Consider the following 15865-nt stretch of genomic DNA (forward strand, 5'->3'; position numbering starts at 1 on the left):
CAGGGAGAAGGCTAGGAGCACCTCAGGAGGCAGTGAGGATGGGGAGGCGGGGTGGAGGAAGGCGAGGCAGAGGAGGGGGAGCCCGGAAGGCGAGGGTGTCTGAGGCGGTGGAAATTGCTGGGGCTGAGGGGAGGAAGATGGCCGGAGAACTTACAGAAGGGAGGTGGTGAGGAGCTGTAGAGCGGTGTGGGCAGGGATGAGGGAAGACAAACTAGGGGCCATCAGACAAACGTGGTTGCGCACAGTCACGCAGTGAATCAGTGGCAACACAAGGGGTGGCACCCAGCACCCCTGCGTCCTCCCGCTTCTCCTGCAGCAACTCCAGCTTCCACGCCCTCCTGGCAACTCTCCCTTGCCCACACGGGCGCTCGGCTTGCTGCTCGGGCCTGCGCTGCAGGGAGGAGGTGGCGCCTGGCTCAGCCTGCCACGCACATGGGAGCTGCCCGTGAGACCACCTGCCGGGGGAGGACGATGGGAATAAAGCCGCCACCGCTCTGAGGAGGCCCCGGTTGTATCGTTCTCTCCTGTGGTCTGGAGAGCAGCCACCAGGGAGTTTTGACTTTTTTCCATTCTGATTCCGAATTAGAACATAAGAACGGCCAGACTGAGTCAAACCAAAGGTCCATCTAAGCCAGTGTCCTGTCTGCCGACAGTGGCCAATGCCAGGTGCCCCAGAGGGAGGGACCACAACAGGTAATCCTCACATGAACCTCTCCTGTCACCCATTTCCAGACAATCAGAGACTAGGGGACACCATTCCTACCCATCCTGGCTAATAGCCATTGATGGACCTAACCTCCATGAATCTATCTAGCCCCTTTTTAAGAGTTACAGTCCTACTCTTCACCACATCATCTGGCAAGGAGTTCCACAGGTTGACTGTGCGCTGAATGAAGAAAAACTTCCTTGTGTTTGTTTTGAACCTGCTGCCTATTCATTTCATTTGGTGACCTCTAGCTTTTATATTGTGGGAATAAATAAATAAATAACTTTTCCTTATTCACTTTTTCCACACCAGTGATGATTTTATAGACCTCTATCCTATCCCCTCCTCTTTTCTAAGCTGAAAAGCCCCAGTCTTTTTAATCTCTCAGTAAATGGGACCCGATCCAAACCCCCAATTCAAAGGTGGACACACAAAATGTCCCCCGGAACAGTTTCAATAAGAATTCGTTCCGAGAACCCCAAATGGAGTCTTCCAAACATTTTCCGAGCTCGCTGGACTGGGACCCCAGGCAGCAGCCCAGCAATCTGGTGAGCCAGGAACCCAGCAAGTCTGGGGAGCTGTTTGCCATCCACCCACCGGGAGAGCTCGGAGAGGGCCTCAGACTTGCTGCATCCCTGGGCAAGGTGGGGAGTGGTCGTTTAATCCACTATAAACGACTGGATGAACCTCGCCCAGCAGAGCTGCTTTTTTAGAACCACCATCTGGCAGGAAGTGAGTACGTAGAGGTGCCTCTATCCAGGTGGGGTGCCTCAGTTTCTCACGTGTAAAATGACGGTTTTCTCCAGCCCTTCCATGGCCTGTCTCCTGCAAAAAAGACACACATGCTTCATCTGTGCCGGGGGTGGGGTGTGTGACTCATTGGCATTATTCATCGGCTATAAAGTCATACATGCCATAAGTCTCGGCTTGACAAAGCCCTGGCTGGGCTGATTTAGCTGGACTTGATGACTCCTGAGGTCTCTTCCAGCTCTATGGTTCCATGATTCTACCTCATTGCTGGATTGGGGCCCCACGCAAGGGCTGTCTCCTACGCAGTATTGCAGGGGTGGGGAACCTTTTTTGGTTCAGGGGTCATTGACCCACAGAAAAATCATCAGGGCCTGGGGCCGCAGAGAGGTGGCAGGCGGGCCGGAGGGCCAGCACGGGCTCCCTAGTGCTGGGGAAGGCCCTAAGCTTCAGGGGCCAGATCCAGGCAACCCAAGGGTCCCCGGGCCTTCAGTTCCCCACCCCTGCTGTAGAGATACACCATATGCTGTAATGGAGCCCTGCTTTCAGTCACAGCTGCTACACACTAATGCAAAATTAATAGTATTGTTTCAATAATCCACTCCAGGGTTTAGTGGCGCATGAGCTCCACTGTATAAAACTACAGCGGGGCCTTGAAATTGCGCTTCTGGGGTAGGGACCATCTTTCTGACTGTCTGGAAAAAGCCTAGCCCAAGGCAGGCATTAGCCTTCCATAAAAACGGTTCTGATGATATACCCGTTTTAGGATGAAGAACTAGAAAACGAATGCGCAGTTATAGCCGGCGATATCGTTATCAGTTGCAAAGTCGTGATGGTTTCTGATTATTGAGCCCTGGTGATCTCACATCTGCAGAAAAGCTTTCTCCCTCTAGAAAAGCAAACTGGTTTCATCTGCAAATCCCCCTGGACGTGCGGGATCTGTGAAAAAGCCGCTCCTAAGAACAGCCAGAGCTGCATCTTGTGGGCGAATGCTGTCGGCTGAGTGGAGGTGCTGTCTGGCTTACCGGCAGGAATCTCACAGCTCCCCTTCTGCTCGAATCACACGCAGGCTGGAAGGGGTGGAGGGAGACTGGAAACGCAATGATTCATCTGACTCGGATCATCTCGGTTCCCTTTTCTGCACACAGCAAGAGCCGGCCTCTCCCGGTGGTAGGAAAAGACACAGTGCACTGTTCGTAAGGATCCTCCGGCTGCAGATTTTGCCTCAAATGCAGAACTGAAAGACGCTTCTCCATCACCGAGATCATTCAAGTACCGAGGGTCATATGCATCTTGGGTCCTGTTCCTTTGCTTTTCTGAACCGTTCTTCTCCAAAGGGAGTTGTCGTCCTGTTTGGACGATGTTTTCCCAGACGTATCTAAGATTTCTTTGCTCCAGCTTCTGTCTGTGGGCTTATGCGTTCGTGTCCTTGCTTAAAGGTAGGTTTCTTTTTATCCTGTCTCTGGGAAATGTATGTTACCTCTTCCTGCTCCTATTTTCCTGGATTCAGCTCGTTTGAATGTGTTAACCACTTGTTTAACATAAAATAACCTAGTTGTATAAAAGTCCAGGCTCCAAAACCTGTTGTTTATGAAACCAAATTTTAAGAATGCAAGCTACGCTTTTTTAAAAAAAGAAAAGCATGTGTCTTTTCACTCTGATCATGTAACTTTTCACTCAAGAGCAGCTCCTCGGAAGAAGTGGGTTTCTCCCACTAAAATTCATGGTACTATATATTTATTTGTTAGTCTCTAAGGGTATGTCTGCACATCATGCTTATTTTGAAATAAGCTATTTTGGAATTTTTTTCCGAAATAGCTTATTTTGAAATAGCACGAAAGGGAGCCTCAAAATGAGTCTGAGGAAGGCTTCCCCGATTTGGACACGCTACCTTGATTTAGAGGCTCAGGCAGCTCTGGGGAGTAATTACTCTGAATGACCCTGGAGAAGAGCTATTTCGAAATAGCAGCAGTGTCCACACTACTGCTGTTGCAAAATAGCTATTGCAGAATAGGCATAATTCCTCATGGAATGAGGTTTACAGTTTTCAGAATAAGCCTTCCGTTATTTCGAAATTATTTCAATATAACGGAATGGCTGTGTAGACGCATTATTTCGAAATAACGGCCCTTATTTTGAAATACCTGTGCTGTGTAGACGCACCCTAAGGTGCCACAGGACTACATGTTCTTTTCTCTCTGGTTTGGTTCAATGAGAAAATACCTTGAGAGTATCATGGAAAATAGGAAATAAAATAGTTTCGTGTGAAGCCACAGAACTCCTGGAGATAGAGGCTTTTGTGCATGTTTCGCATGAACGCTTCCGCACGTTAGAGGTTTCTCACTAAATATTCCTTTCGCATCAGTTGTGTGGTGCAGTTTTCAAATGTTTACAAACCCACTGAGTTTCCAAGAGACTCGTGATCCCATGGGACGTGGCAGTTTTTGAAAAATCCAACCCGCCGTCGTTACCTGGACTCCAGTGCTGTGAATTGCTACAGCATGAAGGTAAACGGTACAAATAAAACGGGCTTTAAAATTGAGACAGATTTGAAAAATGAAGGAACGCTGGCTCGGGCAGAGCTCCTCACTCCTACCTGCTGAACAAAACCTTGTTTCAAAATGTGACTTCAGCGTCTAGATCTAGGGCAAGGACCATTGTAAAGCCAACAGAACCTGCATTTTGTTGGGAATATTCCAAACATGGTCTCATTCATGCCTGTGCCGCTTTAATCTCCGACACTCTGGCGGGCAGATGTTGCTTTTGCTCGCTCTTCCTTTTAGGCCTATGAAACTGTGATGGGAAACTTTGAGTTTTGCCCCAGGGGGATCTGACAAGCAGCTCATCCTCCTGCCTACGAACTCCATGGAGCCTGGTTTCACGGGACGGTGCGCGAGAGATAGGAGAGCTGAAAAAGAGGCTGCATTTAGTTGGTAGGAGGCAGTGACTGAGCGAGGGGGTGGGGGGCGAGTCCTGAGGGTGGGATGAAGGAGTTGGCTGCCCACTCCCACAAGCAATGCTCTGGCCACTCCAACTACAGCTGCTGAGAACAACTCTAGCGGGCTTGCTGTCAGCTCTGGCCATCTGTCTGTCTACATGCTTGCCCACTCCTCTTGCCAGGTGTTGGGGCACCCCAGTTCTCCCCAAAGAGCAGAGGAGCGGAGGGATAAGAGAGGAAGGCAGGAGGAAGTGTGGACATGCCTTGACTGTGAGGCGCTTGAGCGTGACGGGCTGACAGAGGGGGCAGCCGGGGCCGCAATTCAGATGCGGCAGCCAGCCTAGTTGCGTTTTTACAGCCCTTTTGAAGAGTGGTGGGAGCAGCTGCTGGCTAGACATTTCCCAAGTGAGGCTCCAAGGCAGTCTTGCGGTCAGGGAGCCAGACACAGGTCGTACGTCTCCTGAGGCCTGATATTCCCAGGAGCCGGGCCTGGAACGGCACCTAGGAAAGGCACAGTCCCCCAGTGACACCGTTTGCCCTGTGCCGTACTGTTGTGACTGGATTGGTCCCGGGTTAGGACAGAGACAAGGTAGGTGAGGCAATAGTCTGGACTGGACCAATTTCTGTCGGTGACAGAGATGGACGGAGCTGGCCCGAAGAAGAGCTGTGTGGAGCTGGGTAGCTTGTTTCCTTCACCAGTGGAAGTTAGTCTGACAAAAGTAAAACCCAAGCTGGTGAGAGCCAGAGTGTATAACTGCAGCCTGACAGCCACATTTGGGTTACACTCTGCCTCCCTAGACAGTGTGTAGCCATCAAGTAGTTGTACACGCTCTCTGCTAATAAGCTGCATCTTACGTCTATTCCGAATTTGTCTAGCTTCAGCATCTAGCCACTGGATCTTGCTCTACCTTTATCTGCTATCTCAAGGAGCCCTCTTCGCAATGCACCAATTTTGATAGGTGTTAGTACCCCACAAGCGTGCGTTCACACGTGGAGGCTGAGTGGCGGACCCGGTGAAAATCAGGCCTGAAATTTTCTCTCTGTGTTTCCTGCCTCTTCGGTAACTGCTTGCTGCTAATTTTTGTCAATGCAGGTTGCTCAGCATGTGAACCAGAAGAACGATTATTTCAGAAACTTTTCACCAATTACAACCACTTCATCAGGCCGGTGGAAAATGTATCGGATCCCGTGACAGTCTATTTTGAAGTGGCAATTACACAGCTTGCAAATGTGGTAAGGTTGATGACAGAATAGATACATGGGTGTTGATTTTAGACTCTGTTGCATGCACATAATGTACACGCGCAATCACAGCAATTGCATGTGCAACCCGAGTGGTTGCACAGGCAAATTAGCTGATGTTGTGTGTGCAGACAGTTTTCTTTTTCTGCTGTTTTCTTTGTGTATTATAGAGGCACAATGCCGTAATCTTCAAGACTCAGATGGTTAGAACTTTCTTGAGGTAACAATACAAGAAGTACAGAATCTGATTAAACTGTTAACACGGTGTGCCGGTGTCTGTCTGTACTGGACTACCTTGGAACTCTCCAAGGATGTGGTAATTGATGGGTGGGAATGAGAAGGGTACATCTATTTATTTCTCTCTAGGATGAAGTCAATCAGATTATGGAAACCAACCTTTGGCTACGACATGTAAGTGTCAGCCTTCTGCTTCCACGTGTGTTTTGCATCAGCTGTGTTGTGACGGTGTGTGTGGGCATGTGCTTTGTTGTAGTATCTTAGAGATGCAACAGAGGCCTTCACCACACACTACGGACTGAACTTTTTCATCGCCCTTGCAGTGTGTGCTCTGGTGACTTAGGTCTACATTGCATGGAGCAAGGAAAATTCCGTAGCCCTGAAAGATGTAGCATAGATCAGCCGTTAGGTTACAAGGCATTTCGGATGTACCTTTGGTTAGATTGACATCTCTTTATCTAAGTAGCATAGTATTGGAAATGATGTAAAGAGCTCTCCCATTTCCATTGTGTGTAATTTTCCACCCAGTGTATTACTGTGCATTACATTTCCTATCATTGGGCTTCGCCTATGTAGTAGGGACAATGAAATAAGAAGCTCTGCACACAGAAATAAATAGTTTCATACAAGCCATTTTAAATCCCTGATTCATCCAGAAGCCAATAATTTTGGATGCTTGGCAGAGCCATCAAATTTTCGCCGGTTATCCAGACATTTGGGGAGATGTTAGCTTGTGCTCCCCAGTTGCGCAGACAGCTAATTACTGGGGTGCCACACAACAAGATACCCATTCCTTCCTGGGGAGACCCACGCTTGTAGAGCTAACGGGCCTACCCTTGGCCTCTTTGTCCCATCGGTCCAATCAAAATAACCTTTGCCAGCAAAGGAAAATACTTGTTCCACTGAAAGAATTCAGGAAGCAACTTTTACCTCTCGGCTGTACGAGGGTAAAAAGTGAGTAGACTAGTAAGTGTCAGCCTTCTGCTTCCAAGTGTGTTTTGCATCAGCTGTGCTGTGACGGTGTGCGTGGGCATGTGCTTTGTTGCAGTGTGTTAGAGATGCAACAGAGGCCTTCACCACACGCTACGGACTGAACTTTTTCATCGTCCTCGCAGTGTGTGCACTGGGGACTTAGGTCTACATTGCATGGAGCAAGGAAATTTCCGTAGCCCTGTCTGCCTGCCTGTCTGTCCTAAGCAATAGAGACTCATGCACTAAGATCCAGAGGTCTCAGGTTCCCCATGTTGATGTTACATGTACACAGAGGGACTGTGGGGTGGGTTTTTCCCCCCAAAAGCACTTAGAGATGTTTAGGTGCCCAACTCCCAATGACATTTAATGGGGTTTGGATGCGTAACTCCTGTAGGCGGCTTTGAAAAGCCCAGCCATTTTTTGCTGGGCCCAGACAAAGCTCTCTCCCCCATTAAATAGGGATAAATGAGAGGCCACGAGTCCCATAGGAAGGCCAGCATGTTTCAGCAAAAGACATGAGGCCGGGACTTGGGAAAGCTAGGTTCCATTTCTGGCTCAGTTGTTAGCTTGCTGGGTGACTTGGATAAATCGCTTCCCCTCCCTTGTGTTCATCTGCCTTCCTGTGCCGACTGGCAGACCTCCAAGGCAGGGATTGTCCTGTTTGAGTACCTACAGCCCTGACTGTGGTCGGGCCTCTAGGCTGCACTGTGAACATAATGGCATAATCTCCAGTCTGATCTCCACATTGGACTCACTGAGGGCCGGTGGCTATGGAGCAGCAGGAAGCCAAAAGACAGACACATGATTCACAGTAGTTAGAGCCTGCTTCCCCATGCGTGAGGACAGAGTAAACATGAGCAGCACCCCAGTGTGTTCTATGCATGACGATTATTGACTTAAGCCTGGTGTTTTCAGCTAGCGCTTGAAGATTTGGGTGTCGCGTGCCAGAAGAGAGCGAAGGCACAGCATGTAGGGATGCAATGCATGGCTTGACACAGTTCCTTTTCCTTCCTTTAGATTTGGAATGACTATAAATTGCGATGGAATCCGACGGAATACGACGGAATTGAATTTGTCCGGGTGCCAGCGGATAAAATTTGGAAACCAGACATTGTCTTGTATAACAAGTATAATGCATTTTTGTTATTTGCCATCTTTCCAAAGGTGCCTGAGAACATAAAAATGGCCGTACTGGGTCAGACCAAAGGTCCATCTAACCCAGTGTCCTGTCTGCTGACAGTGGCCAATGCCAAATGCCCCAGAGGGAGTGAACAGAACAGGGAATCATCAAGTGATCCCTCCCCTGTCACCCATTTCCAGCCTCTGACAAACAGAGGCTAGGGACACCATTCCTACTATCATGGCTAATAAGCATTGATGGACCTACCCTCCATGATTTTATCTAGTTCTTTTTTAAGCCCTGTTCAAGTCCTGGTCTTCACAATCTCCTCTGGCAAGGAGTTCCACAGGTTGACTGTGTAGTGCATGAAGAGCTACTTCTTTATGTTTGTTTTAAACTTACTACCTATTAATTTCATTTGGTGACCCCTAGTTCTTATGTTATGGGAACAAGTAAATGACTTTTCTTTATTCACTTTTTCCATACCAGTCCTGATTTTATAGACCTCTATCCTATCCCCCCTTAGTCTCCTCTTTTCTCAGATGAAAAGTTCCAGGTTTTTTTAATCTCTCTTCATAGGGCACCCTTTCCAAACCCCTCATCATTTTTGTTGCCCTTTTCTGAACTTTTTCCAGCGCTAAGATATATTTTATGAGATGAGGTGAGAAGATGCTGTTTCACTTCCTTCTTCATACAGTTCACTGTCTCCTTTGTGTTTCTAGTGCGGTGGGGGATTTTCAAGTCGAAAGCAAGACCAAAGCTCTTCTTAAATCTGATGGGATGATCACTTGGACTCCACCTGCTATTTTTAAAAGCTCTTGTCCCATGGATATCACCTTTTTCCCCTTTGATCACCAGAACTGTTCACTGAAATTTGGCTCCTGGACGTATGACAAAGCCAAAATTGACCTTCTGATTATTGGCTCCAAAGTAGACATGAATGACCTTTGGGAAAACAACGAATGGGAAATAGTTGATGCTTCGGGCTACAAACACGATATAAAATATAACTGCTGTGAAGAGATCTATACCGATATAACATACTCCTTCTATATCCGACGGCTCCCCATGTTTTACACCATTAATCTGATCATCCCCTGTCTCTTCATCTCATTCCTAACGTTGTTAGTCTTCTATCTTCCATCCGACTGCGGTGAGAAGGTGACCCTGTGCATCTCCGTGCTGCTTTCGCTGACTGTATTTTTGTTGGTGATCACAGAGATCATCCCGTCCACCTCGCTGGTAATTCCGCTGGTTGGTGAATACCTGCTCTTCACCATGATATTTGTCACCCTATCGATTGTCGTCACGGTGTTTGTGCTCAACATTCATTACCGGACCCCCACCACCCACACCATGCCCGAATGGGTAAAAAGCGTCTTTCTCAAGCTCCTGCCCAAAGTCCTGATGATGACCAGGCCGGTAGAGCAGCAGAAGGAAGCCGGCTCTAAAAAGAGTAAGAAAGGGTTGGCCAGTAAAGCTGACAAGATGAAGCAACACGGAGACATGAAATTATACAGTGAGCAGCGATGCTGCTGCTGTGCGAAGGTGAATGAACTTGCCATGGGCAAGCGAAGCTTCAGCCATCAGCCCGTGAAATGGGAGACGGAGCACGTTGAGTACTGCCTTGAAGTCAGAGAGGTCATTAGCAATGTTCAGTTCATCGCTGAAAACATGAGGAGCCAAAACGAAACTAAAGAGGTAAGAGGCTTCTTCCCAGCACCCAACATTGTGAACCTTCCACTCCCCTCAGGGGATGTGAACGGGTCACTGGTTAACATCACCCTTAACTGAATAACAGTTAACCAGTCCCCGGGAACATCCACAGGCCAAGCCCCCCACAAAGGGCTGCCAGCTCCCAGATTGCGTGGGCTAGGAGCCAGTAGCCCCGCGGTGGTATCTAGGGCTCCACTGTTGTCCCTGTGTTTAAAAATCTGCTGTCTGTACCCACCAATACACATCTGTTCTGATTTTCTAAGTGGACCCTTGCCAGTACGTTATATAGTTTCATGGGCCCACATTTTCCACAGTGACTAATGATTTGGGGCATTTCCATTTCTGGAGCCTAGCCTGAGGTGCCTGAAAAAGGGCCTGATTTTCAGAGAGTGGGCTCACTGTCTCTTTCCTGGCAAGTTTTACCTCAGGGGTGGGGAACTTACAATCCGTGGGCCGGATGGGGACTGACCCAGCCCCCCCGCAGCTGGGAGAGCTGGTGTTGGTGCTGCAGTCACAGGGGGCAGGAGGTGTCTCCATGTCGGGAACGGAAGGGCAGGGAAGCTCTGTCCCCTCCAGTGCGTGCAGGCTCCACCCCATCATGCCCATTGACCTGCTCCTGTACCTCCCTCCCTTGCAGTCCCCTCACCCCCAGCCCACTCCCTGACAGCCCTATCTTATATACTGGGCCCCTCATTTTTGGTCCCGTCCCAGAGCCTGGCAGGGGACCACAAAATCTACTAGCCTCTGGCCCTCCGGAAGAGTTAATCTGGCCCTGAGGGGAAAGCATCGAGCCTTTGTGCCCTCCCCTCGCCCCCCCAGCGCTGGAGTGTGAGGGGAGCTCCCCAAGTTACACGCGTGAGGTGTCTCTTTTTTACTGCTTATCCGTTGAGGGCCCCATCCATGAGGTGTTTTGTTTTTGCATCTCCACAGTGCCAGCCGGCTGAGGAAACAAGGTGGGTGAAGTAAAGTAATGTCGTGTATTGGGCCAACTTCTGATGGAGAGAGAGACGAGCTTTCGAGCCTACACGGAGCTCTTCCTCGGGGCTGGGGATGGTGCTCCCAGACCCACTGCTGAACGCGAGAGGCAGCAGATTGTGTAGCGTCTGTCCCGCCTTGCATTTAGCAGTGTTCATTTCAGAGTTGGTTTCCCAGCCCTGAGGAAGAGCGGTGTGCAACTCACAACCTGGTCTCTCTCAGCAACAGAAGTGGGCCCAATACACAAATTACCTCGCCCACCTTGTCTGGGGCCGGCCCGGCGACCACAACCCTGCATTTAAAAATGAGAAGGATGCTAAAAAGAGAAGGGGGCACAAAGGAGAAAATTGTATTAAAAGGACAGCATTAGCCACACTCAAAAATTAATATTCCACAGCTTATTTCTAGTAAAAATGGGCCTCCAAAGGGCTTCATGGCCAGTTTGGCTTGGTTACAGCTTCTCTGTGTTTTATATCCTTCCTGGACTTTGTCATGTGGGGGCCAATAGGGACTGTTAATGTGCTGGCCAGAAATATCATGAGACTAGAGCAGAGGCAAAACAGCACACGGGCCAATCTTAGGCCCTACGTAAGTGTTGCTGTGTGACGTAGTGGGGGGCTGTCTGCTCTGTGACCCGGTGCCCCCCTGAGCTGTGATGTGTGATTCCCACTGACTCACCCACATGTTGTGATGTAGTGTCAGTTCCTTGCTGGTTGCTATACTGTGGGCTGTGGCTGACCCCTACTGGCCTCTGTCTCTGAGCACTGCCCAGCAGGTGGGCTGCCTAGGTCAAAGACCCAACCGGTCAGACCGGTTGAGGGCAGCGGGGGAAACTAAGGAAGTGAGTGTGCGGAGTAAGGAGCAGTCTTGGGCTGGAACCATGACAGGCTAGGGAGGGGGCTAGAAATCTAAGGGTCCAGGCACCCCATCTCAAGGGGGTCTGAGGCATCACGTCTGTGCTGTGCTGTATCCTAGAGATGCGATAACCCCTCTGTATTCTATTGGCTGGTGGAGTCTGTTCTTGCTGCTACGGGGCTGCAGGATGGAAAGGAACCCCAACGCACCGCAACATGCTGCTGCTTAGTTTTCATTTCAATGTGATGGTGTCGCTAATTCTATCTGGAGATGGTTTCATGCGGGATTTTGAAGGGCTATAACATCCGTGAGGGGTGTACAGCCATTGATTGTCCTGAAAGCACTTAGGTCTCGATTCAGGAAAGCACGCGAGCACACACTTGGCTCAGCCATTTAAGAACTTTGCTCTAACGCCTCCAGTTTCAGTCCAAAATGGGGAATCAGACTTGTAGTGTAGAGCAGAGTAACACCAGAATATCAGTGGTGAACCGGGTCCCAGATGTGAACTCTCTCTTGAATCAGTTGCCAAATTCTAATTTGTTACACCGGTAGAAATCTGAAGGAATTTACTCCCTTTTCTGCACTGGATTTCCCCAACTGTGTAACCGGGAATGGGATTTGACTAATTGCTGCTATTTTATAATTTATAATTGCTGCCTTAGTAAGAAGATTGGAATAAACACTTTCCTTTTGTCTGAGGTTTTTGAGATTTCTTTGGTTTTTATCCGAACCCTAAACTAATGAGATGGATTCTTACACCCCTTGTTTCTCCCAGCTTTCAAGTCGAGTTGAATTCTGCACTCCTGTTTATCAACGTTAACCTGGATTTACATGGGTGTAGCTAACCCAGAATCTGCTGCTAATGCTGACCTGTAGCATGGCTCTGTTGTGCGTAGCTGATGTGCATATTTAAAAGATGCTACAAATGCGTCCAAGGGTTTGCAGTTCAGTCTGAAAGAGTTTTCAAAAATCATTTGTAACTTTTGAGAGTCCAGTGTTCGACACCCTGAAGCACGGAGCTTGCACCTCAGGAAATCAAGCCCCTCCAGTTGAGCATTCAGAAACTGAGGCAATCAGGAGTCATTTTTCTAAATGGCATTGCATGTGTATAGTCTGCTTCTCGGAGCTCAGATGCCCCTTACACGGTAAAATTATTATCATCACAGGATCAAATAAACCCATCCCATGCATAGTAGATTGAATGCGGTTTATCTTTTCTTTTCTGCCTTGTAGGTGGAAGATGACTGGAAATACGTGGCGATGGTGATAGACCGGGTCTTTCTTTGGGTGTTCATTGTTATCTGTGTGTTTGGGACAGCAGGGTTGTTTCTGCAACCACTAATAGCAGACACATAATCCCGCCAAGGTGGGTTTGTTTTTGTTTTGTCTGATTCCCTACTGTTTTGGAGATCTGTACATCCCCTCCACTTTCTCTCGTGACACTTGGCCAATCCGCAAAGGGCCCATCTGCAAAAGGGGTGCTGTTAAGGCGATGCTCCCTCCGGCTAAGAGGGGAGAGCGTGGCTTCCTCTTCCGACTGTCAAAGTTCCATCAACAGGCGAAGACGGCTAGAAAAGGGAGAGAGAAGGCATTCCCTCCTGTGGTCAATTTCAGACTGTTGCATATCGTTGTCGAGTGCCCACTGCCCGCCTTCAGCGGCGGCCTGCCGGCTCTACACCTGGCTGATTACACCCTTAAATGGTTGGGCACCTTGTGCATATGCCGGTGATCCCTTTGGGGGATCTCTGTGGCAATTCCTGCTTCTTATTTTCTAGGGGGAGATGTTCAAAAGCTCTTAAGTGTTGGACTAACTTTGCTTCTTTTGGAGTCAATGGTAACCATTGACATCAATTGGGGCAAAGCTAGAAGAGTAGGAATATTGCCAGTGCCTTTGCTGACGTCAATTAGGCCAGCTTGGGAAATCCCACACCTAATGTATTTTAGCTCTTCTAGTCACACGTGCACCCTCAACATTGTAAGTGCTTTTTTGCTCTCTTCATACCCACTTAGTATTCTTCACTGCAGAGCTTGGATTATGCATGACAGTCACGCTGGATGCGTCCATGCCGGTTGTTGTATTCTTACAACGAAGCCATCAACTTGAATACTTTAAAAACCAAACTATGACACTCCTGCCAAGACACGTGGACTTGACTTGTTGCACAGCAGATGGTCTGACTGAAGTCAATGGACCTATTTACAGTGGATAAAGTTAAATGAGTGAACATAAGAACGGCCATACTGGGTCAGACCAAAGGTCCATCTAGCCCAGTATCCTGTCTGCTGACTGTGGCCAGCACCAGGTGCCCCAGAGGGAGCAAACAGAACAGGTAGTCATCAAGCAATCCCTCTCCTGTTGTCCATTCCCAACCCCTGACAAACAGAGCTAGGGACACCATCCCTACCCATCCTGGTAAATAAGCTCAATTTACACACTAGGTAAATTGATGGAGATAAGTATTGATAGACCTTAAGTGCGTTGCTAAATAGCAGCTAAACTGGGTTTTTATACCTTTGCCTTGTTTTTACACAAGGTCTGCGTCTGGACATGCTCCTAAGGACTCGATCCTGCACCCCATAGTGAGGCCACGCCTATGCTATGTGAGAAATTGTATTTAAAATACGCAACTCTAGTTAGGAGAATTGCATTGCTGGAGTCAACGTACCTTATCTCAAATTTATCCCCTCTGCAGGAAGTTGACGGGAGAAACTCTCCCACCGACTTCCCTTACTCCTCGAGTCCCAATGGAGGTTGACAGGGGATGCCGTCAGTGTTTGATTTAACAGGCCCTTACTAGACCCACTAAATCAAATCCCGGAAGATTGATTTCCAGAGCATCTGTCGCCGCGGAAGTAGAGACGAGGCCAAAGAGACAAAATGTCCATGGAAGTCAATGGTTGTTTTACATGAATAAGCAGTGGAAGTTCACGCCTCTTTCACAGGACAAGGGTTTTGACCACGATGTCGGTGCAGTGTGGCCATATGGTGTGGTTGATGTGTGTGATATGTAGCTCACAGGTCTGAGCGGCACAGTTTTCTGGGCTGAGGCAATTTACTACGACACAAAAATATTAGTTTTTAAAAAAATGCTAGCAGGTACTTAAGAACTAGGATTATTTTAGAGCATGGACGATTATTGTCATTTGAAATAAACAGACTCGCTCAAGCCTCTCTTGACCTTAATTTATGCCAGAAATTGGGGGTCTGGAAAGAATCTATTTTTCCTGTTACAGTTTGCCTGCTATACACTTCAAATGCTGTATTTTTATTTAAAAAAAAAAAACCAGCGCAGGCTGGGATACAGTTGAATGCCACACAATCATGTACAGTGCTTGCTCTGCAGATGTTTGCACGTGCATGGTTTACCTCATTAGCCCATGGCTGAATAAAGATGCTGCAGCATGCTTTCTGGAGAAATGTGTGTGGTTTTTAATAAGCCCATTACTCTAGCCTGGAAGGGGGCTGAGGACATGGGTGGAAGAGCAGGAATGAGGGCCGAGGCTGGGGGGACTGAGAACAGAGGTGGAGGGCACACGAGTGAGGGCGGGGGCTGGAGGTGGGCAGGGAGGCTGCAGTTCTGAGGACGGGTGGGGGTGCAGAAATGAGGGCAGGGCCTGGGAATGTTGGGGGTGCAGGAGTGAGGGCAGGGGCTGGCAGGTGGGGGAACTGTGGACACAGGAGGTGGGGGTGCAGCAGTGGGGCCAGGAGCTGGGAGGGGTGGGGGACTGAGGACGGGGTAAGAGTGAAGGCAAAAGCTGGGAGGGTTGGGGGTGCTGAGGATGGGGGGAGGTGTTGGGGGTTGTGGACGGGGTGCAGGCATGAAGGCAGGGGAGCTAGGAGTGCTGGGAGACTGAGGACAGAGGTAGTGGTGAAGGACTGAAGGCAGCGGGCTGAGGACACGGCTGGAGGGGCAGGAGGTGTGGGGGATGTAGAAGTGATGGGAGGGTTGGGGGACTGAGGCATGATGGCAGGGACCAGAAGGTTGTGGGGGGGGCAGGGGCTGAAGATAGGGATGGGGGTGCAGGATTGTGGGCAGGGGCTGGGAGGATTGGGGGGGTCAAGGAGTGAGGGCAGGGGCTCAGGAGTTGGCTGATGACGGGGTGGGGGTGCAGGCCTAAGGGCAGGGGTGGGAGCCGATTGTGGAAGGAGGCAGGTGCAGGGTTAGGTATGTGATGCAGCATTAAGCAGGGCTGGGGGCTGAGTGGTTTGGGGGTGTTTATTAGCCACCCCCCGTGGTGCTACAGGTGTTATTGGTCCAGGGGCATGGCCAGGGCTGTGTTGTGAGGCCCCAGCATCTCCTCTGGGCCTTGGCGTTTTCTCTGGGGAGTGAGGCGGGGACAGGGCTGCAGTTCCTGG

General features: G+C 49.3%; 1 protein-coding gene across 2 annotated transcripts; it reads left to right on the forward strand.

Annotated features, from left to right (window-relative positions):
- The first annotated feature begins 2135 nt into the window (after positions 1-2135).
- CHRNA6 (cholinergic receptor nicotinic alpha 6 subunit) lies at positions 2136-14920 on the forward strand. 2 transcript variants are annotated; one of them, XM_006111105.4, is made up of 7 exons: positions 2136-2892; positions 5485-5624; positions 6000-6044; positions 7860-7969; positions 8685-9663; positions 12742-12874; positions 13519-14920. In XM_006111105.4, the coding sequence occupies exons 1-6, from the start codon at positions 2814-2816 to the stop codon at positions 12862-12864; spliced, it is 1476 nt and encodes a 491-aa protein (XP_006111167.2). In that variant the 5' UTR covers positions 2136-2813; the 3' UTR covers positions 12865-12874; positions 13519-14920. The 2 variants fall into 2 exon arrangements, with proteins under 2 accessions (XP_006111167.2, XP_075787435.1); XM_075931320.1 differs by having other exon boundaries at positions 12742-14920.
- Positions 14921-15865: the final 945 nt, after the last annotated feature.

Source organism: Pelodiscus sinensis, chromosome 6, assembly GCF_049634645.1.
Source record: "Pelodiscus sinensis isolate JC-2024 chromosome 6, ASM4963464v1, whole genome shotgun sequence".
NCBI classification, from domain to species: domain Eukaryota; kingdom Metazoa; phylum Chordata; order Testudines; family Trionychidae; genus Pelodiscus; species Pelodiscus sinensis.

Bases quoted from the DNA above. Each gene is read 5' to 3' on its own strand.
- CHRNA6 (XM_075931320.1), top strand. From the start codon at position 2,814: ATGTTTTCCCAGACGTATCTAAGATTTCTTTGCTCCAGCTTCTGTCTG. The intron at 6,045-7,859 runs GTAAGTGTCAGC...TCCTTCCTTTAG, and splicing joins CCAACCTTTGGCTACGACAT to ATTTGGAATGACTATAAATT. The intron at 9,664-12,741 runs GTAAGAGGCTTC...TCTGCCTTGTAG, and splicing joins GCCAAAACGAAACTAAAGAG to GTGGAAGATGACTGGAAATA.